This window comes from Myxocyprinus asiaticus, chromosome 3 (genome assembly GCF_019703515.2).
Source record: "Myxocyprinus asiaticus isolate MX2 ecotype Aquarium Trade chromosome 3, UBuf_Myxa_2, whole genome shotgun sequence".
Classification (NCBI taxonomy): Eukaryota; Metazoa; Chordata; class Actinopteri; order Cypriniformes; family Catostomidae; genus Myxocyprinus; species Myxocyprinus asiaticus.
Window position 1 is genome coordinate 37,348,404 of NC_059346.1, and position 22,807 is coordinate 37,371,210.

The 22,807-nt window shown below is 36.7% G+C and overlaps 2 protein-coding genes and 1 pseudogene across 2 annotated transcripts in view; 2 read left to right on the top strand and 1 right to left on the bottom strand.

Moving 5' to 3' along the window:
- Window positions 1-743: 743 nt before the first annotated feature.
- LOC127420106 (uncharacterized) overlaps window positions 744-22,807 on the bottom strand; it is a 59,656-nt gene continuing 37,592 nt past the window's right edge. Inside the window, exons 2-6 of the mRNA XM_051662107.1 lie at window positions 4,489-4,579; window positions 3,184-3,687; window positions 2,818-2,943; window positions 2,479-2,569; window positions 744-2,305 (exon numbers count right to left, since the gene is read on the bottom strand). Coding sequence (XP_051518067.1) covers window positions 2,098-2,305; window positions 2,479-2,569; window positions 2,818-2,943; window positions 3,184-3,687; window positions 4,489-4,546 — 987 coding nt within the window. The 5' untranslated portion in view covers window positions 4,547-4,579 and the 3' untranslated portion in view covers window positions 744-2,097. The remainder of the gene's footprint in view (window positions 2,306-2,478; window positions 2,570-2,817; window positions 2,944-3,183; window positions 3,688-4,488; window positions 4,580-22,807) is intronic.
- On the top strand, window positions 8,746-11,569 carry LOC127420092 (zinc finger protein 99-like). Its single transcript, XM_051662082.1, has 3 exons — window positions 8,746-8,899; window positions 9,183-9,863; window positions 9,939-11,569. Exons 1-3 carry the CDS (start codon window positions 8,860-8,862, stop codon window positions 10,883-10,885), a joined length of 1,668 nt encoding a protein of 555 aa, XP_051518042.1. The 5' UTR covers window positions 8,746-8,859; the 3' UTR covers window positions 10,886-11,569.
- Window positions 12,111-19,625, top strand: LOC127420098 (WD repeat-containing protein 54-like; annotated as a pseudogene).

Below are 22,807 nucleotides of genomic sequence, written 5' to 3' on the forward strand. Positions count from 1 at the left end.
CTTTTACATACTGTACATACATAGATGATTACAAGCAATTCCCATGTACTGTCTTCAAGCTGTATGTGTAAATTAAATCTACACTGCATGTGCACGAGCAGTGATCGCTGCCCTATTCACCTACTCTGAAATCTGCAAAACATACAAGAAAATGGATGAAAGATGGATACGGTAGGTTTTCCAATAACAAACAAAAAGACCACGGAATGCATCATTATGTCAGTGAAAAAACACCCAGCCTATGGCTGTTACCTATTGGTTATCTGCAATTAAACCTATAGTAAAGCCATTTGTAGTATTACAGAGCAATGCAGATAAGGAAATGCTTGGTTTCAGTTAATGGAAACATGTTTCCTGTAGAAAAAAAATTCTCTTTTACAATTTTTGAGATGATCTGTCACACCAATATAGCAGTGCTAGTAGAACAGCTATGTTTTGATGTGTTGCTGGCTTTGCATAGCCAGCAACACTTTCCCCCCAACTTTTCATGTTTACATGTCATCAATGCAATTATTTCTCTCTCTACCTCTCTCTATCTCTCAGAATGAGAGAGGCATTTCACCCTGACAACACACTTGCACAGACATGTTTTCCATCTCTGGCTGCTGTCCTTTACAGAAGAGCTTTACAAAGCAATATGTTAAAATGAAACAGGTTGGTTAGCTTGATGATGATAAAGCTTGAAAGAGTTGAGGTGTTGCCCCTACACACCTTGAAGAATAGTTACAACAGTTTGTCAACAGTCATTTATTTAGAAATGTTAAGTATAACTATTTTACAAGCGATTAAAACATTTTCAATAGTATTAATAATAATTAAACAAAACAAATTCTAATTCCCTTTGCAAAAACAAAGCAAAAAAAAAAAAAAAAACAACAATTACAGCTAGGCTTGTGCAATTCAAAACTATTCTACCTGAACATGTGTTAAACAAAACATTCTGGCTTCAAATCACTTCAATGAAATGTTAATACTAATATTTAGTGGTTTTATCAAGGCATGTTCAATGTATTATTCTTTTCAATAATAGATTGAACAATACATTTAACAATTAGATGAGCTTGCAGTATAAATATTACATCTTTTGCTACTTTAAGATGTGAACTGTATTTGACCTGACATTACCTTATATATTTCTTTGGCAAGTAACAGAACATTGTCTTTGATCTGGACCCAACCTCAGTTTTGTGATAATGAGGGATAGCATTCTTTTTGCAAGAGCAAAGTAAACAGATATCTGGGATTTTTTAACATGTTGCATATGTGACTAAAACCACCACCACCACAGTTCTATCAGTGTGCTTGGGAGTGATACACAAGTTTCTTTTACCTATTTCTTCAATCGGATCTTGGCACAAAAACACAATTTAACAACATAATGTCTCCACTCTTACCTTTTGATCCCACATAACGTGAAAGGGATCGTTCAACCAAAAATGAAAGCATTCTCAATATTTAATCACCCTCATGCCATCCCAGATGTGTATGACTGTCTTTCTTCTGCAGAACACAAACAAAGATTTTTAGAAGAATATCTCAGCTCTGTAGGTCCATGCAATGCAAGTGAATGGTGGCCAGAACTTTCAAGGTCCAAAAAGTATATAAAAGCTGCATAAAAGTAATCCATATGACTCCAGTGGTTACATTTATATATTCAGAAGTGATATGATAGGTGAGGGTGAGAAACTGATCAATATTTAATTCCTTTATTACTATAAATTCTGGCAATATGCACAAAGAATTTGAAATGCCATAAATCAAAAGAAGCAGAATGTGAAAGTGCAGATTTATAGTAAAAAAAGAACTACATATTGATACGTTTTTTTACCCACACCTATCATATAGCTTCTGGAGCTATTGATTAAATTACTGGAGTCTTATGGATTACTTTTATGCTGCCTTTATATGCTTTTTGGACCTTCAAAGTTTTGGCCACCATTCACTTGCATTATGTTGACTAAAGTATTCTTCTAAAAATCTTTGTTTGTTCAGCAGAAGAAAGAATGCCATACACATCTGGGATGGCATGAGGGTGAGTAAATGAGAGAATTTTCATTTTTGGGTGAACTAATTTTTTAATGTAACAAAGTATTGAGCTTAGTCGGTAAGGTAAGTTTCAAACAGTGGGGTGACTGTTCCATCTTTCCACTCAACAAGGATTTCCCCTCGCTGAATGGAAGGTGACTGGGCCTGTTTCATGGGGTGTTGGGTAAGAGGAGCTCTCTCACTAGGCACCGGAGACCCTGGTTGACTGACCTCTCCAGTTGGAGTGTAGGATTTCAGCACCACAACAGTCTCCTTCCTACTAAGCAGGAAGAAACCTTGTTTTTGAGTCTTTCCTATATGAAACTGATATATGTAAGCCATGTTTTCTATGCCATTCTCTACTTACTGTAAACATGTGAAATTAAATACTGGCATTGAGAATTACAATTTACAGAGGCCTTTATAAAATTAATTGAATTAGTAGTATTTTACCTGTTCTGATAGATGTTAAGGATCAGGATTATAAGTCCAAGAAGCAGGGCCAAAGTGCTCAAAAGCAACATTGTCATTTTCCATCCTGTTCCTGTTAGTAAACACACTTGTTATAGAATGTCACCAACAAATATTCTTTTTTCTATTTATCATTTCCCTGTTCCCAACTTGTTTAGGTTTCCTCTCTTCTGCTGCTCTCATGTGGACAAAAGGCAACTGACATATTTCAGCTCATGCGAAGGAATGTAGCATGTCCTATTTATGGTCTCACTAATAAGCATTTAACTGCTAAAATGAAAATTGAACTTCCTGAAATGGATGAACACTTTTCACACTCACCGTAATCTGTAGTAAAGAAATTCACAGAAGGTTCCCCAGGCTCCATGCTACTTTGAGGTTCAGGTGATGCCTCTTTAGTCTGTGTCACCTCAGTGGACTTAGGGGCTGTAAGGCCATTACTCCAAACTTAAGCAAGGAAATACAATGATTACATATCACCAATATACTAATAAAATAGAAATTATTATAAGCCAAATAGACAATGTGTAACTTTAGTAAGACCAGATGTGGAAGTAAAAAACACATGACATGCTTTTAAAAGAAGAAGTGGATGAGATGCCATTAATAAGAATGATGGCATGGTGAAATGCAACATGAAACACAGACCTATCTACAAATTAAGAACTCTTTAACTATCTCCCTTACAATGCCAATAATGAATTTTAGTGATGATTCGGGGTCCAGCTGAAAGTGTCTGCTGAGACTCTTGTAACACATTCTGGCCATGATGTATGCTGTCCGTATCCTCGCATACCGTTTGATTGGCCAATGTCCTCCACTTGCTGCCTTTCCCGCGGTCTTTGGAAAGGAAGACCTTGGAGGAATTGTGCTGTGCGCTCAGGTGCAGACCTTTGCCATGTAATGTCAGGAGACTCTTTTTAGAGCAACTCCAGGTCTGTCCCTCACAATCTTCCTCTTCTGATCTGCAAGCTTGCAGCCAAACACTTTCATGCTCCTGGATCTGGGGTGCCGTTAAACACTCTCCCGTATGTGGGTTGCTGAGGGAGCGAGTCTCGGGGTTCCACTTCCATTCTTGTAGAACTGAATCCTCTCTACACTCTTGGAGGGTTAACCAACTGTTGACTTGTACTTCATTTACCTGCACACATTTTCTCAGCTCTTCATTCCTGATCCTGAGCCCTGTAACTTCTACAGGGAAAGAGTAATATTGTGGCTAGTAGGTGAATATACATCAGGCATCAAGTTGTCATACATAAAGTTTCATATTGTAAATGTGCATGCTCATGAAAAAGTCACTTTGGAGTCTTTTGTAAGTCGCTTTGGATAAAAGTGTCAGCCAAATGAATAAATGTAAATGTAAGAAGAAAAAAAAAAAACATCTTTAACCATGTTATACAGTCGACCAACTAACATATGCATGCATAAAATCTGATGCTAACATTTTGACAGATAGATGCACATATTAAACTTGTTTGAAAACAGACTGCAGACAAACAAGTTAGAAGACCTGAAGCTGTGACAATTAACATTGTTAGAAAATAATATAGCTTACAATATTTGCTTACATTATTTACTGTAATAGTGGAGCTGCTATGTAAAGTTCAAGGTTTTTTTGTGTTTTGTATGTGTGTATTGAGAAATTTGTGTGCATGTGTGTGTGTGTAAAAAACTACAGTGGCATTATGTAAACAAACTGGCATTTAAAGGGTTAAAATCCTGAAAATGAATGAATATTTGGTAGTTATGATAGGGACTGATGTTGGTTAAAAAAAATTAACTATCTGAAAGTGGAAAATAATATTAATATATAATATTATTATGGCTGTTTTTTCAAGGTTACCATGTTAGCCAACTAGCCTGTGTACTGACCAAATCGACTAATTTATGACAACAATTAAATGCCATTTGTTGTAAGAGTTAAACATTAGCAACAACAACAAAAAAAATTTGACTACTGTATTGTTATTTGCTAGAATACATTTTCTTTACCTTCAAAAACGAGTGTTGTGAGAAAAAGAGTGCAGAATCCTCTCCAAAAGCCATCCATTACCGCGGGTCTCACAGCGCAATAATAACAACACTAAAAGATTAGACACCAAATTCACAGTTAGGATATGCTCTGGTCGAAAATACAGAATTAAACAGTCATTCCGACCACACCTGATATCTCTATAAAGCAAACTAGTACAAGTGAGAAGCGGCAAGCTCTTGATGCACCCGATACTGGACAATCTAGCAAAACAGTTCAGAGAAAGAGGAAATTTATGGTGCATTCATGGAGCGCTAAAGTGTTTAAAGAGTGAGTACAGAATACTAATTACTAAGAGACAAGGAATGTCAGTTACTCTACGTTGTGGAGGGAAAGGGAGAAAAACAGTAAAAGCAAAGTTTACCACAGCCTCATTGTACCCAAAGCTGAAATCATCACATCATAACAAAGTTTGCTTGTTAATGTAAAGTTTCAACATTATCATAAAAAGGAAATGACTCTAATTCCGAATAATATTATACAATTGTTTTATGTGCAAAGAGGATAGCTTTAATGAGACAAAACAACTTGACAGACAATGACAGAAGGTGCGTCTCAGTCAGTTCCCTAGTTCAGTAGTCAGAGCACTAATCAGGGAGTCTCATTCGCAAAATCGCTCCTGTGCACTGAAACTTTAGCTCCCTAAAAAAATCCCACAATGCACAGTAAAAACCAGGGAGCATCGTTGCTCACTATGTTCCCTTACCGGAAACGTCGTCATGTCTTCTGAAGATGAACACAAGTGTAAAACTACGAAGTTCAAGCCTTATTTTCTTTTCAAAAGAGATGTTGTTTGTAATGTCTTTCATTCATAATTACCATTAAAGTGAAACAATCTTTTAAATATTTGAGTTGTTAAAACAAGGTTTAAAATGCACTCCAATATATTTTTATCTCTTTATTTATGCCATTTATCTGTTATAATAACACTATACGTTTGATGTAAGTTTGATGGTGCTGATTAATAACAGCTGCGCTTCTATGCGTGAGCTCGTTAACGTGTCACAGGTGATTGAGTCATAAGTGTCCCAATGTTCAGTGGATCAGTACTCTATTACTTACCAGTGCCCGAATTCGTGACATACTGACTCACGACATAGGGCGCTAGAAAGCTGATTGAGACACAGGGAGAGCTTCTGTTCCCGTTGCTATGGTGTTGCTAAGTTGGTATTGACACACACCGTATTTAAGGAGCACGGTAACGCAACAAGTAAAGCATGTTTCCACCTTTTGTGTTACTATGGTGCTGAAACAAGTGTTTAATAAAACATGATACAAATCGCAACACTTCTTTCCAGACTAAGCTCAATGCGTTAAAGGGATAGTTCACCCAAAAATGAAAATTATCTCATCATTTAATCACCCTCATGCCATCCCAGATGTGTATGACTTTCTTTCTTCTGCTGAACACAAATGAAGATTTTTTTAGAAGAATATTTCAACTCTGTAGGTCCATTCAATGCAAGTGTTTGGTGCCAAAATATTGAAGCTCCAAAAAAACACATAAAGGAGCATAAAAGTAATCCATATGACTCCATTTCCATATCTTTAGAAGGGATATGATAAGTGGGGGTTGAGAAACAGATCAATATTTAAGTACATTTTTTTTTTACTATAAATTCTCCTCCCTGCTCAGTCAATCTCCACTTTAGCTTTCACATTCTTCTTCTTGTGTTTTTGGTGATTCACATTCTTCATGCATACGCCCCCTACTGGGCAGGGAGAAGAATTTCTAGCAAAAAGTACTTAAATATTGATCTGTTTCTCACCCACACCTATTATATCACTTCTGAAGATATGGATTTAACCACTGGAGTCATATGAATTACTTTTATGCTGACTTTATGTGCTTTTTGGAGCATCAAAATGTTGTGCCTCACTGGCACCCATATTTCTGCTTGTTTTTTGTTTTTGTTTTGTTTTTTAAGAAAAGGAGGGGCAAGTCAAAATAATTTTTTGTGGTAATCAATATTATGCCACAAATGCTGTCGATTGAGTTTAACTTAACCTGTAATATTCCTTTAATATTTCGATTTTACATTCAACAAGGAATATGGGAGTAGGCCTAACTATTTTTTTAGTTAAAAAAAAATGTTTAGCCTAAATGCCTTGTCAAACGTGTCTTAAATTAGGACACTGGAGGTAAGGTTAGCCTATAGATTTTAACAACAAGATTGTACTCTGTTCTTAGCACAAGGGCATCTCAAAACAATGATTTGATATTAACCCTTGTACGACCTTTGGGACATTTGTGTCTTTTTTTATTTTTGTTTTTTCAATCATTTTGGCTGTGTTAATGCCAATAGAATAAATTTTGACAAAGGTGTGTATTTTTGGGGAATTTTGATATTTCAACCTCAGTTCCTATAATACATCTATAATACACTGTGTACACAAAATAGTTACACTCAGGACCTTAAGGACAAAAATGTCCCCACTGAAACCCATTAAAACTGCAATATTTGATCCCAGTGCCATTAAAGCATAAAATCATGAATTCTATGATATTATGCTTTCATTCTGGAGCCCTGGCTTCAAAATTTTAATGTTTTATATTTTCCACCAGATGGCGCCATTTTTCTCATGTTTAGCCTATGGAGCAAATACAAGCTTTTTCCTATTTTCTGTTTGCTGTATTATAGAGCACTGCAGGCCTATTAAATAAATGATGCAGCTAGAAATGTGTGGGTGTGATGGTATGGATGTTAGAGTGTGTTTTGAATGTGTGTATTGAGAAGAGTGTGTGTGTGTGTGTGTGTGTGTGTGTGTGTGTGTGTGTGTGTGTGTGTGTGTGTGTGTGTGTGAAAACAACAGTGGCATTATGTAAATAAAACTGACATTTATAGGGTTAAAATCCTGAAAATTAATGAATATTTGGTAGTGATGTTGGTTAAAAAAATTAACTCATTGAAAGTGGAAAATAATATATACAATATTATTAAGGCAGTTTTTTGACGCGGACATTTTTGTCCTCCAAGGACCTCTGAATAGCTTTTTTTTTTATTTTATTGACGCACAAGGGTTAAATAAATAATGTGCTTCTCATTTGGGAGGCCTAAAAAAACTTTCTTCTCAGTTTCTTTAGAAGAAAGATATTTTGTACCTCCCATAGTGGGCTAACAATTACATCTTTCACAACTAGACATGAAAGAGATTTCAGTGGGCTGCTTGCAAGTCTATAAATTCACAAGTTTGCCAAAATGTTGCAGCTGAAATGAGGATGCTGCCTTTTATTCTCAATTTATCTGCAAAAATATAATAATATATGATTTTGTTTATTTGAAAACTGGCATCTGCATTAACCTAGGTAAAAAGTTGAAACATTTTGTATAAAAATTCTAGCACCAACTCACAATCTATTTGGGGTAAAATTCCCCCTTTTGCATGGGTTAAAGGCCCCCATAAACGCATTTTATTTATTTATTTATTTATTTATTTTTCACAATGGACATTAATTTGTTAATAGAATACTTGAGATGTTATGAAATGCCAAATGTCATTGAAATGAACAGGCAATGGTTAACCCTTTTCTGAAATGGTTATTTTGAATAAATATTATCTAAATTTGTTACTCAAAAAAGCATCTTGTTGTCTCAAATGTATTTGCATAAGTTGGCAAATTTTGCCCTTAAACTATTGTCTATATATTTACAAGTGTGGGGAAAAAGACTCCCTCACCACTTTTAATATAATTTTATTTTTTTATAAAGAATTTTAATCAAAACAACCTTCCGTTAATTCTTTTCACGCAAATAATGTTGCTCCATCAATATTCAATAAAACCCAAAGACATTTATTTTTCCAATCTTGATAAACTTTGTAACCAGAATTGGTTTTTATTAGGGTCCTTATGTGTTGGAAAATAGCAATACATAAATTTTCTGATTTATCTTTACATTCTTGCCCTTTTTGGGGGGTAAATCACAGCCCACTTAGTATTGAGTGCTTCTGAATGTCATCATCCCATTATGTCAATTCATAATAGGGGTATTGACATCAGATTTTATGCACTTATAGCCGCACTCATCGTTATACCACATTTTAATTGTAAAGTATATAAAGTGAGAGGCTTAACTTCTTGAGTTTGAATTTTGCAGTCAAAATAATCATGTTAGCAGGGTAGTAATAGGGGACGACCATCAGAAGACAACTCTCCTTCTGAGCCAATCGAAATGTTTCGCGCATGCTCAGTTATTCGTATTTCCGTACTAGTCAAGGAGCGGGAATCACCTATGGAATGCACTCAGGTCTTTATCGGGAACATCAGCTAAACACACCCGGGACGCAGCCGCGACACGCAAGAGTAGAAATCAAGGATTTTTGGTAGAAAAATGCAGACACGAGCGCAGAAGCAGAACGCGTCAAGAAAAGGTAAACAACCCCCGCTTCACTTGGTTTTCCATGCTCTATCCTAGGATTACCTAATGGAATAAGAAGTGATCTGCAGCGCTTTTAGAAAAAATGAATTGCATGGCTCTTTTGGCCAAGAACAATGCAGTGTTATTATCGGTGCCATGCTAACGGTGTTATAAATGGAAAGACATTACAGCAGTTACAGAATTTAATAATATTGCCATTATTTCTTCTAGTGGTGATTTCATAGACCATATGACAGGACATATTAAACACATTGAAGCATTTCTCTTTGTTTCAGGAGTAAGTGAATATGAGAACAAAAAGAATACACATATTTCCAATGAGGAACCTGTTGATCAGAAAGAAATCCAGCTCCCACAGACACCAATTAAAAGGCAGAGCAAAGAATATAAACTATCATCATTTGTTAATGGTCGCAGGTGCAAGGAAGACCCACACCTTGATGGTATAAATAGAAATGCTGAGAGCGGTAAGATCAATAGTGTCAAATGTTCTGCAAAACATGCAGGTAACATCCTACCTAAAAGCCTTTACAGTGGGAAGGCCAGAGGTGGTGGAAAGAGGCAGCCCAGGTTGACTGATCAGTGGATGGAAGGTAAATATCCATGTAAAGAATGTGGCATGGTTCTAGAGAGCAGAATGGACCTTGTGAATCATTTCCAGGTGGCACATCATCATTCGCGTCCATTCAAATGCCATGTATGTGGCATGTGCTTCGCTGCACCAGCCAAACTGAAATGTCACATGCGCTCCCACTCCGGGGAGCGTCCTTTCACCTGTGACATCTGTAATAAAGCTTTTACTCAGAAGGGCTCTCTGAACATCCATATGATACGGCACAGTGGTGTGAAAGCATATAAATGTGAGGAATGTGGCCGCAAGTTTGCTAGATGTGCTGACTTGAATTCACACAAAAAAACTCACTCTGAGGAGAAACGGCACAGCTGCACCGAATGTGGTAAGTCTTCAGAATAGAAAAGTTTCCTACATGCTCATATTTCAAGGTTCTCATTATTCTCTGTCTCTCCTTTAGGTAAAAAATTCAGACGGGCAGAACATTTGCGCCAGCATTTACTAATCCATACTGGAGAGTTACCATATTCCTGTACACATTGTGATAAAAAGTTTCGTATTCTTAGTAATCTTGCTGTTCATCGGCGCATACACACAGGAGAAAAACCTTGCAAATGTCCTGAATGTGGAGTACGCTTTAGACAGTGGAACGCCTTGAAAGGACATCTTGAAAGTGCACACTCAGGTCAACGGCCATACTCTTGTGAACGATGCAGTAGCAGCTTTTCACGTTTGAATTATCTTCGTAATCACATGCTTACTCACACCAATAGCAGACTGTTTGTCTGTGAGCAGTGTGGTCATATTTTCAAAAATCAGAGTAATTTGGATGTCCACCGAACTGTGCACTCTGATGACAGGCCGTTTAAGTGCACACTGTGTGACAAGAGCTTTAAACGGACTCAAGGGCTGAAAACACACAGGCTAGTTCACACTGTTGAGCGTCCACATAAGTGTGTGATCTGCAACAAAACATACCGCAGCACGACAGGATTGCGTGTACATATGTTTAGTCACACAGGTGCACGTCCATATACTTGCAAGGAGTGCAAAAAGAGCTTTAGAGATCCTAGTTCCATGAGAAGACATGCCATAACACACACTGGGGAAAAACCTTATAAATGTAAGCTTTGCCCCAAGAAATATTCCCAGCTTTCGGGCTACAAAGCTCATATGCGTGTGCACACTGGCGAAAAGCCCTATATATGTAGCTATTGCTCCAAGACTTTCCGCTATCCAAACAGTATGAAAGCCCACATTTTACTCCACACAGGACAGGCTCCTTTCCCATGCCCAGAGTGTGGAAAACTATTTAAGCAAACTAATAGCTTAAAAACACACATGAAAACATTTGGCCACAGTGACAAAAGGAAAGCTGATACCAATAAAGTGAAGAGAAAAAACTGACTCATATACAAAGCATAAGAGGATTTTGCTGTATCAAGTCTCTGTAACATATTTTACCACAGTGAGTGCAGAGGTCACTGATTAAACAACCAAAGATGAAAAACTGAACTGTAAGGATGTAATATTAAGAAGTAATTAATGTACACATATATGTTGCACATAGCCTATCTCTAATGAACTGGTGGGGGTTGTAGAGTTTCTTGTAAACATGTTTAGTTCCCCCAAGATTAATACTAATGTTGTTGACTCCTGGCAAGCAAACATAACATATGTACAGTAATCTTAAAGTTAAATGTATGTTCATTTTTTACAGAATCTTATTGTCCTTAAATCTTCATAGGTGAAGTTAAGATATGTTGTAGCTGTAATTATTAATTTGCAAGTCTCATTGAAATCCAAAGCAGAATTCAATAATAATAATAATAATAAAACTTTGTAAAATGCACTGTCTAGCTTTTTATGTATTTATGTAAATTAACAGTAAATATGTACATCTTGTGTTTGTGTTTATATATATTCAATCCGTTTGTTTTGTATTGTATCTCCACACCTCCCATTTGTTTCAGTGATAACTGGGGGTTTCTTTGGTTCAGCAGTTTCACAATGTTTACACAGGCAAACTGTAACTGTTGGGTATCAGCAATAATGTAGCACTTTAACAGTAGTTTTATTGTCAGGTGCTGAAATCAAGTTCTACAGTAGAGATTATGTTTTTCCTCCTATTAGCTAATTTAAAACAAATGTTCTTAACACCTTTCTTGAAAGAATAAACATTAATATGCGTTATTATAAAAAAGTTAATTCAGTCATTGGCCAGTCATGTGGTGTACATAAAGTTAGACATAGGTGGTGAATTTTTGTACATGCTTCAGCTAAGTAACATGTAGGGTTCTCAAAGTAACCCTAAAGTTTCGTATAGTGCCTTTTTAATCTAAAATTACTCATTAATTTATTGAAATTACCATGTTATTAATCGAATTATTCAATTATCAATTGTTTGAATTCATCATTTAAATTATTTAAATACACAGCAAACTGACTTGAGCCAAATTATTATTTTTTTTTTCATTTTGCTCCTTGTCTTTTATAAATAATTTTAAATAAGATATACATTTATAAAATAGTTTAAATATGTTGTTTCAGAACGGTATACGTCACGACGAAATCTATGACGTTCTACACATGTTGTGATTATGTACACACATTTGCTCCGTCACTATGGCTGGAAGAGACGCAAGATGGTGAGAGCTCACTATTATGCATCTTAACTGATGTTCATAGAGCCAATAAAACACAATACAGTGCGTGTTTTCTGTATTTGGAGCACTATTAACTGGAGTATCTGGAGAGAAAAGGCATCAACTGCCTTCTGCCAGGGTCGGTTCATTATATTTGCCTATAGAACTATGTTGAAATACGTCGGATTTCATGAAAAATAATAATTCCCGGGGTTTATTGAATGTCCCTCTTGCAATTGCAGACAAATTTCTCATTAATAGACTTGATAACCTTGCAGCTGAACGGAGTGTCCATCTTTTAACATGCGCCTAAAATCCGATTTAATGCAATTGTGCGCTGTAACGTTATTAAGCAGGAACTTATGTCAGTTCTTTGTGGAAAATGTCCGTTTTTATCTATTAACTTGGAACTGATTTACATTGTTCTGTTTTGTCTTTCAGAAATAACATTTACATTTTAACATGGCGAACAAACGGTGCTCTTAATTACATAAAAATGGCGAAAATGTATCATAAAGAGAAAAGCATTCAGATAAAGAGTAGCGCTTCCGCGCTGTTTAACAACCTGAGCGTCCTGCGCATCGCGCCGCGTTGTTTCACCTATTTCACAGTTGTCCACGCCAACGTGGTGAACATTATCAGCGCATCCTGGGACGGCCTGAACTATTCCCATCGACAGCTGCAGTCCAAAGAGGAAACGTGGCCACCAGTTCATCACTTATCATGCAGGTAAAACAAAGTTTATTTTCTGTTTCTCTGGATTATGTTGTTTTTAGTGCAGTCTTGCCCACTGTCTTAATGCTGTAACCGTTTTAACACCATATAGGCATGGAATCTGACACTCTTTTTAACTTTTATAGTTTAACATTAAAAAGATAGCCATTTATCTCTCTAGTCTTTTTGTCTCACAGGCGGCCTGGTGTGTCCTGCCCTCAAGAGATCTCCTTGTTCTCACTTCTCAGAAAGGAATACAGGTGGGACAAATGTTATGCTACACTAGTCATTAAAACCTTATATTTGCCTAAGAAACCATGTCTGACACTGTTTTTCTTTCATTAGATGTACGAATCGGATGGATCCATTATGGTGTATTGGCATGCACTGGACACTAGAGACCCCCACAGGTCAGTGTCAAAACTGGGACAGATCTACCTCTCTAACCATCTCTAAATGTGGTTTGAGTGATTTGATCTCAAAATGATTTGGTCCCACTTATACAGAACATTTCGTGCTAACCCTAGCACTTTGTTCTGAAATCCATTTTTGACTTTTTAAAATAAGGAAAATGTGTTATTTATGACTGCTGCATGCCTGATCAAGACATTATCTGTTTCCCAGCTATGGTAGTGTTTGCCCGAGGGATGGCAGCAGTACGGAAAAAATACATTTGTGTTGGTAAGAGTCTAAAGTGGCTTGCTTAGAACAGAAAGATATTAACTATATGACCCTTATTGACAATAAGGGTCATATAGTAAATATCTTTCTGTTCTAAGCAAGCCATTTACAAAAGTTTATTAGAAGCATCAGTGTGTATGTATACTGCAAGTGCCCCTTTCCCTTCCACACACTTCCTGAATTCAGGGATTTCATCTGGCTCAGTGTTGGTGTTTGATGTTACCAGCAAAGGCAGTAACATCACCCTGTCCGAGGTTCTGGAGGAAGACGAAGAACCCATCACAGACATGGCCTCTGAGTGTTTAGGCAGTCTGGTATTAACTGCTATTTTTTTATTTTTTGCAAACCATATAGTGATTGAGAACTTCATTTGAATGTGTTTGTTCATTTTTTGTTCAGTTTTGTGGTCCAAGTTTTATTATTGCAAAATGTTTCTGTTTCCCCCCCCCCCAGGAGTGCATTGCTGATTTAGTTAGTGCTGATGATTCAGGCGATTTTCAACTACTCAACAAGATCCCTGGTTTTGAGTATGCTAGATACTGACTATCACTATAGAAGAGACAATAAGTGTGCAAGAAAACAAATGTACCTCAGCAAATATTATAGTACGTACATTATAAAACATGCAATCCTGTTCTCTTAGCACAAGTTGTTCTTCAGTGAAGCTGTGGAAGGGCACAGTCATTGCAGGATATGGGACAGGACAGATCCATCTATACAGTACGAGGCAGTCACAGGTATAGTGCATGCAGAGGTCAATGCCTGTGCACGCTGGATCTACTCTCTGGACATTTCCCCTTTCACTGGCCTGGTGAGTAAAGAGAGTAAAGAACTACAGAATTACACAAATAATGACTGTTTTCCAACAAATGTCACATTCCCCTTGTCTTTCATTGTTTAAACAAACGTGTAAGTTAAGTATCAATAGAGCATTGGCACTAGGGCTGGGTATTGATACAGATTTCCCAATTCAGTTCCAATTCACAAGCTTTTGATTCCATATCATTCATATGGGTATATTTCAGTTATAATGTTCCTTTTGCTTACATATGAAATAAGAAATTCTCTACCAGCTAATGCTGTTAATTATACAGGGGACTTTTTAACTAGGTACATTACGAAATTATTAATTTGACTAATTATATTTTATTCGTTTTTCATCATTTTGGACACATTTAAATTCTATAATTGCTACTTTTACAAGTATTTTCATTGAATATTTGAACTTGTGCTAAAACCGGTACTGTCTCTTTAACAAACCCAGCGTTTCTGTAAAGAGCATCTGTAGATGAGCACATGTTAACGAGAGAGGACTTGAATGGCTTTATCTCAACTCTGCCATGCATGATTAGAATTAAATGTTTGTTTTTTGTTGTTTTTGATTAACCACTGACTGTAGAGAAGAGAAAGGGTATTAAATGAGACGTTCAATGAGAAATGGGTCGTGTGGATCTCGTCTTTGCACACGCATTACATGGAACAACTTTTACTCTCAACACACAGTGAAAGGATCTTGCTGCTAAATACTTCACCAATATACATATTACACAATTACTGGTGAGTGAAATGTAAACATTTACCAGCCAGTTGCCAATTATATAAATTTGTATCGCATGGCACAAAATTTGGTTGCAAATGCGAGTGATTTCCTCTCATTGTGGTAGAGGGTTGCGCATAGAGTAAAAGATCGATCTAATCGATATTGTGATCGTTCAAATGAAGATCATTTTACATTGGAAATAAATATTTTTACTCACCCTTAGTTGTCACTAAATATTAATATTGTAACTAATCATTTCCATATAAATTATTGTATGTAGATGTATTCTTTAAAAGGGTAAACTCTCATTTAATGATATCTTTTCTTCTTTCACTGAAAAAAGTTGCTCTCTGCAGCAGAAGACTCTTGGGTTAGAGTGTGGCACCTGAGCTTGACCCCAGAGACTAACAGTGTAGAGGTAAAACTCATCAACCAAAAGGAAGCGTTACCTTTACCTTCACTATAATTGCATAAGTAGTATCATTCAGTGAAAACATTTGGCATGAACATTTGACCAATGAGTATATAGTGTTACAAAGCACTTTACATTTTGTTCAACTGATTTTCAGTGACATGATGTTAGTCATTAGAACTAAAGCATCATACACACACCTACATCCATACTTTTATCTGCTCTTTTTAGATCGAGCACATGCACAACGAGTGTGTGACTGATACTCAGATCTGTGGCGCCAAGTTCTGTGATGGGCATGGCTACGCCTTTGCAGTGACTGGCTATGACTTGAGTGAGATCATTCGCTACACACAAGCATAGACCGCATAGAACATACACTTCTAAGACATTCCCATTGGACACACTGTTGGTGTACTACTTGTATATGTTTCCCTGATCATGTGAGGATCACCTTCAGTCACCTGTGGCATATTCCTTTGGAGGACAGTCATGTCTTGACAATGTATTGGTGTTTAACTTATCAGTGTGCAGTTGAGTCAGACTGGAATGATTGTCATCTCAAAATGATTTTCTAACTAGTTGAAGGTGCTAACTGAAATACACTAAAAAAGCACCACTTGAACATCAGTGGGTGGAATTTAATATGTCTACCTGACTGCCAGTTATACACTTCTCATGTTCTGATATTGAGGTAAAATGTTTAACATATTAGTATCAGGAGAACATACAGTATAGATTCCCTCCTAACGTGGGTGCGTAGCATCAATATGAATATACTATGTTAGAGAATTTTCTGTTTGTGTTTTGTTGTTCACATAATTTTCAGTGACTTTAGTCACAATTACAGAATGTCGAATGTTACAATTTTCCCTTTAGTAAATCTGTTGTAAGTTTAGGATATTTATTGATTTGAGTGGTATTGAACAATTTACTGTACCTCTATGCTGCTATTGAGGCAAACAGCATGTATTCACATTTTTGTTTGAACAACTTATCTATCAAAAAAGTTTGAAAAGTATTTATTTATTTTGAATGTTATAAATATGAAAAACTGCAGAGGCTATTTTTTCCAAAGGGGATTTTAATGTTCTTGTTGCCTAAGAAACTAACACATTGTATATTCATAACTCATATAATTCATATATATAAAACCACTGGAGTTTTATGCTACATTTATGTGATTTTAGGAGCTTCAAAGGTCAGGTCATCATTCACTTGCATTGTATGGACCCACAGAGCTGAAATATTCTTTTAAAAATCTTTGTTTGTGTTCCGCAGAGGAAAGTCACACATCTGGGATAGCATAAGGGTAAGTACTGATGAGATAATTTTCATTTTTGGGTGAACTATACCTGTAAGCTATATATTTATATAATTCCAGTTGCCAGTGGGTTTTTAACTGTCCTCAGTTTTAACCATATGCAATTGATATGCATGAAGTGACAACAAAACTTTAAAATGATTAAAAAGCTTAATGCATTTTTTCTCACGAGTGAGTTTTTTTTTTTTCCAAGAACAAATTTGTATTTAAGCAGCATTTTCATACCAATTATTATGTTCAACACTATCAACATAAGTCCCTTTGTGCCTCTGTTTGCTTGTAAAAAGACAGAGACAGAGAGACTTTGTCAGATGTGCCCAACATCCACCTTTCATCATGAAAACTTGTCCTTGATTTCACAGAATTATCATGCTGTAATGTTTTGTTGTTCTTACATCAGTCATCTGCGTAGGTCTCAGGTGTGTTGCTCTGTTTTTAGGTCATAGCAGAACACCAGAGGCATGCACATTATCACGATTACGAGATATTTTATCAGTAACCAAAACTATTTGTTATGCTTATAGTACTGTATTTTCCCCAAAATATTTGTGTCTTCATAATTCTGTTTTTGCTTCATAGACTTATCCACAGGTAACTCTGCCAGGCTGTTGTTTAAACACAATACTATCTTATGTAAGACTTTTAACTTTGTCCATTGGATGACACTTTCTTTGCCCCATGCCTGTTATAAATTTAGAGTGAATATCAATGACACAGAGGGACATGCAGTATCTAATGTAAAGAGAGTAGAACACTGACCATTGGATTTGATGGTAGACAGATGGAGAGAGTCAGGGTAGTGTCCATCGGATGTGGATTTAATGGAATTATGTAAGGCTGCTGTGCAGCACTGGAGCTCATGGAGGGAGTGATGTTTTTAAGGTCATTGTGTTTAGTGGGATCTGAGGTGATAAACACTATGGCTTGGTTACAGGCTGTGTAAAATTCAATAATGCTCTCCACCACATCAGATCTGTGGCCCCAGGGGGTTGCAGATGGGGACTTCCAGCGTGGCACAATGCAATACCAGTGGACACAGTATGCTCATTTATTAAACTTTAACAGAAATAGAGGGGAGGGAAAGATGCTGATTATTTATTGTGCCCTCTATGCATTTCATGTAAATGTAGGACAATCATACTCATTTTGACTTGCCAACTACACATTGACTACACTTTGACACATCGTTTTATAATTAATTAGCCCTTAGGTTTCAAAATAAGCATGCATTTGTTGTTTGATTTGTCCTTTGAGAAAACCGGCTCCCATACTTGGTATTACAAAAGCCAATAGAGACCATAATAGGCTCATTAGTCTGAATGGAATATGTTGCGATGAAAGATGTTAGATGTTTATTCATGTAAATGAGAGAAGGAGAGGGTTTGGAGTGTGGTAGACAGAAGTGACCCCAATTATATCACTCTGCAGACGCACATTACTTTGTCTTTCGATGATAAGAAAGAGATTTACAAAACATCCTCTTTGAATTGTGCAGAATAATTGTCTATTGTACATTAAATTGTAACAAACAGTTCATTCAGTTTCTGTCGTGCCTGTTTTTCATCGTATTTTTAGCAATAGCCAAACCCAGCGACCCGGCTTTGATGTTCCGCAAACAAAAGCCACTGGACGCATCCCATTAATGTGAATGATTAATTCAGAGATGTCAGGATGGAACACGAGGCACTTACACTCCCTCTCAAGATTTTCCAGACACTATCGGTCTTAAAGCTGAGCCTGCTGGGAAAGCTCCGCCACACAGGGATTGACAAAGTAATTCCTCACCAGTATGGAGCTGAGGGAAAAACAGACGCAAGGATGAAATTAGGGAAAAGTGTCTCCTGAAAAGAGTTGATATAAATAGACTGGAATCAGTAGGAGGGGGAAAGGGGGGAGAAAGAGGGGAAAGAAAAGCAAAAGGAAGAGGAGGGGGATCAGACACACAGACAGGGACTGGCTGAGAAAATAGTGGAGGAGAGAGACTAGGGATTGGCAAGAGACAGCGAGTGATAGAAACTGGAGTGAGAAAGAGGTTGACACCATGCTGATGATTCATCTGGTCATCGAGAGAGAGAGAGAGCGGGAGTGAGATGTGTGCACACTCTACCCAGCTCGAACAGCTGCTCCCGTCTCCACTGCTGGGCGGTGTGATAAGAAGAAAAAGGATAGTGATCTTATTTTAAGGAACTCTCTGTCCTACCGATGGGACAATGCAACAAATAAAAGCATTTTATTCATTTGGTTTGTCATCGAGATTAATGGTCACCAGTCTACCCTGACATTATCCTTTATTGTAACAATGATCAGACAGAGGCTGGTTATATGATCAGCCCTTAAAACTGATATTTCTAATTTTATTACAATCATCCCAAGAGGTGTAGTAAGATATCGATGATCACAAACAAACTCCAATTAATGTGGTCGCATAGCCCTGTCAACTCTTAAGTAAGATTTGTTATGAATAATCAGCTCATGAATTTGTGAATAACTAACCTTGGCAACCGATGTCCTGTGGATATCATTTGGGCTATTGAGGAAATTCTGAATCCAAACTGCTTACAGCTTGTATCATGTGTACACAGTAATTATAGAGTCCTATACTCATAAAAAATAATTTGAGGAGCAGGTTTACAGACCTCAGTTGAGATTCCTGTTAAAAGAAAGCTAAAAAAAAAACCTGACAGTATATTAAAGGGATAGTTCACCCAAAAATGAAAATTCTACCATCAATTACTCACCCTCATGCCATCCCAGATGTGTATGACTTTCTTTCTTCAGAACATACAATGCAAGTGAATGGTGACCAAACATTTGAAGCTCCAAAAAGCATATAAAGGCAGCATAAAAGTATCCATATGACTCCAGTGGATAAATCCATATCCTCTGAAGTTATATGATATGTGTGGGTGAGAAACGAATCAATATTTAAGTTTTTTTTTACTATAAATTCTCCCACCTGCCCAGTAGATGGTGATCTGCACAAAGAAGAAAGTGAAACTGCAGTGAAGATTGATAGTAAAAAAGGACTTAAATATTGATCTGTTTCTCACCCACACCTATCATATCATTTCTGAAGACATGGATTAAACCACTGGAGTCTTATGGACTACATTTATTCTGTCTTTATCTCCTTTTGGAGCTTCAAAGGTATGTCCACAATTCACTTGCATTGTATGGACCAATAGAGCTGAAATATTCTTAAAAATAAATACAAAATTAAATCTTTGTTTGTTTTTGTGTTCAGCATAATAATAATAATAAACTTTATTTTTATACAGCTCGTTTACAAGTAGCTTCTCAAGGCGCTTTACACAGTAAAAACACAAGCATATAATTATACAAAGCATAAAAAAATATATAGTTCATATAGTATATAAATAAGCATATCAAAACACAGATAATAATACATCAGAATACAAAAATATAAGTCAAGTCAAGTAAAAGCTATCCTGAAGAAAAATGTTTTAAGAAAAGATTTAAAAATGCCTAAAGTCTGTGCTTCTTTTATATGTCTGCTGGATGTGAGTTCCACAATTTAGGAGCATAAGAAGAGCAAGCCCTGTCACCCATAGAACGTAGATGAGCATAAGAAAGAACGTCATACATATTTGGGATGGCATGAGGGTGAGTAAATGATGAGAGAATTTTCATTTTTGGGTGAACTATCCCTTTACCTTTTCATTTAAGATAATAATTTAGTTCTTTATCTAGCTGTATTATCCAGCATAATACCTACTGTATATGGAGGCAGTATCAAACCAGAGAAATCAAAGCAGTAAATAAATATTCCACATTAACATACCACGCCAGTCCCCTGGCTGGCTCAAGAAGCATCCTGGCTTAAGTGCTTTAGTGTTAAATAAACATGCTTAGATTTTTGTCCACTGTACAGTGAAATGGCAGAGTTGTCAGGCAGTGTGGGGCCAATGAGTCTTAATGGGCTTTAAGATGGCAGTGGGTAGCACTTTCATGATGGATCTATTTGTTTTTTGCAATCCTCTTTTCAGTTACAGTGCAGCTGATATTCAAATCAAATAAACTACTTAATGAATTATTCCTAGCAAGAAAAGTAATCTCTGCTTTTAGCATAGGTTTGAGGAGTGCGATCACAGAGGCAAATTTGTTTTATAATTGTTTGCGCTTGTAAAATAAAATGCAAGATTTATTATCATTATTGTGTGCAATAGAATGGTGTAGTAATGACTGATATAACATCTCAGCCTACTGAGTCTACCCTTCTTCTCGCTCTGCATCTTACACTTTGCCATTGTTATGACAATCAGCATGCTTTTGTTCTGTTGGCTGTGCACGAGATGATACAGCTATGCTCATTTGTGATGACTGTGCAGTTTTAGGGAAGCTTTCTTCTTGAGCTACAATCTACACATAACTTTAAGTAGCTAAACTATAGTCAAGCTACTCTTTTGGAAATGTAGCTACACTACAAGTTACCAACAAAAAGTAGCTAACATTAAAGCTATTTAAGGAAGAAAATCTATTTAAATATATAACTACTATTAGATAAAATATTTAAATCTGCAATCAGAAGTTCTAACAATATAGTTAAACAGTAGTCCTTATAGAACCAGTTAGGCTATATGAACTATAAATATAGTCTTAAATATAATTATAGGCCTATATTTAAAAGATCATTATTGTTTGTTTTTTTTTTGTTGTTTTTTTTTTACAACAAAGGCTATAGGGTATTTAGATTGTGTTACACAAAAACAAAACCCTCAAGGTGGCAACGTTAAATTGAGCATAGCCATACGTTTATAAAAAATACAACAAATAAAATGAACCCACTTTATATAAGGTGTCTTAAACTACTATGTACCTAAGAATTTTGATTCAATGTTTTTATTATGTACATAAGTGTTGTTGCATTGTACACTTTAAGGGTCTGCATTTAATTACATCTGTAGTTACTCTGCTAACTTTACCCCTAATCCTAAACCTAACCCTTACCCTAACCAGGGCTAGTCAGCTGGCGGCCCGCCAATCATCTTTGTCTGGCCCTCTGACTGATTTTTGATAAAATTGCCTCACCATCTGAAATACCAGAGCGCTCTCTGTGCAAAACTCAGCGTTCACAGACGTGAGCCTCAGCAATCAACGGTGAGTTTAACCAGAGACTATTTAGCAGAGACGGGCCACTTCTGTTTTAATGAATGGGAGAAATTGGAACACCCAACCAAGAAGTAACGCACCCAACGGTCAATGGATGTTGAAAGGAAGTCCCGCCTTACAAGTAAAAGAGCCAATCACCTTTTAGATACAGAAATCACCTGTCAATCATCTTGAGAATGTGCATGGGTATTAGCTATACAAGCTGGGAAAAATGCATTTTTAGGGTAATCTGAGGTAAAGAAGCACAATTTATGATACAAGCGTTGTCAGATTTTACTGCTGATTTGAAATATGTTCTTTGATCGTAATATTGACCAACCATTTTTGAGCCAGTTCCCCCATTCAAGTAGATAGGTGCTGCACTGGCATGACTGGAAATAGCCTCCCGAGAGCGTTCCAAAGATGGCTGCCAGTAGAATGACTTGCTAGAAAGACTTTGGTTTAACAGCACTCACTGGCACCTGCAACAGCATTCAGCCATCATCACTTGTCCAGACCGGAGCACGTGTTTAAACCTTTCTGGTGATAGTTTAGTTACACTGCTTTGCTAAACGTGGATTGCACCGTTTAGGTGAGCATTTGATTGCATCTTTTTCAATCAAATGTATTTATATAAATTGCTTAGTTGTGTGGAGTGTGGTCAAATCTACAGATGTAAAAAAAAGATCACCACAGTTCTTACAGAAATGTTGTCAGCACATAGGCACATCTTAGGCAACAAAAGAGAAATCGATTATGAAAACCGAATGTCCAAAGTGTGCTGAAAAGTTCGCTTTTATTCACAATTCTTGATGTGTCAAACGGGCGTGTCTCATCAGTTCAGGGTTGGTAGTGCTCGTAAAAACAGTGATACGTGAAACCGAACCTGCAAATGTCCTGATTA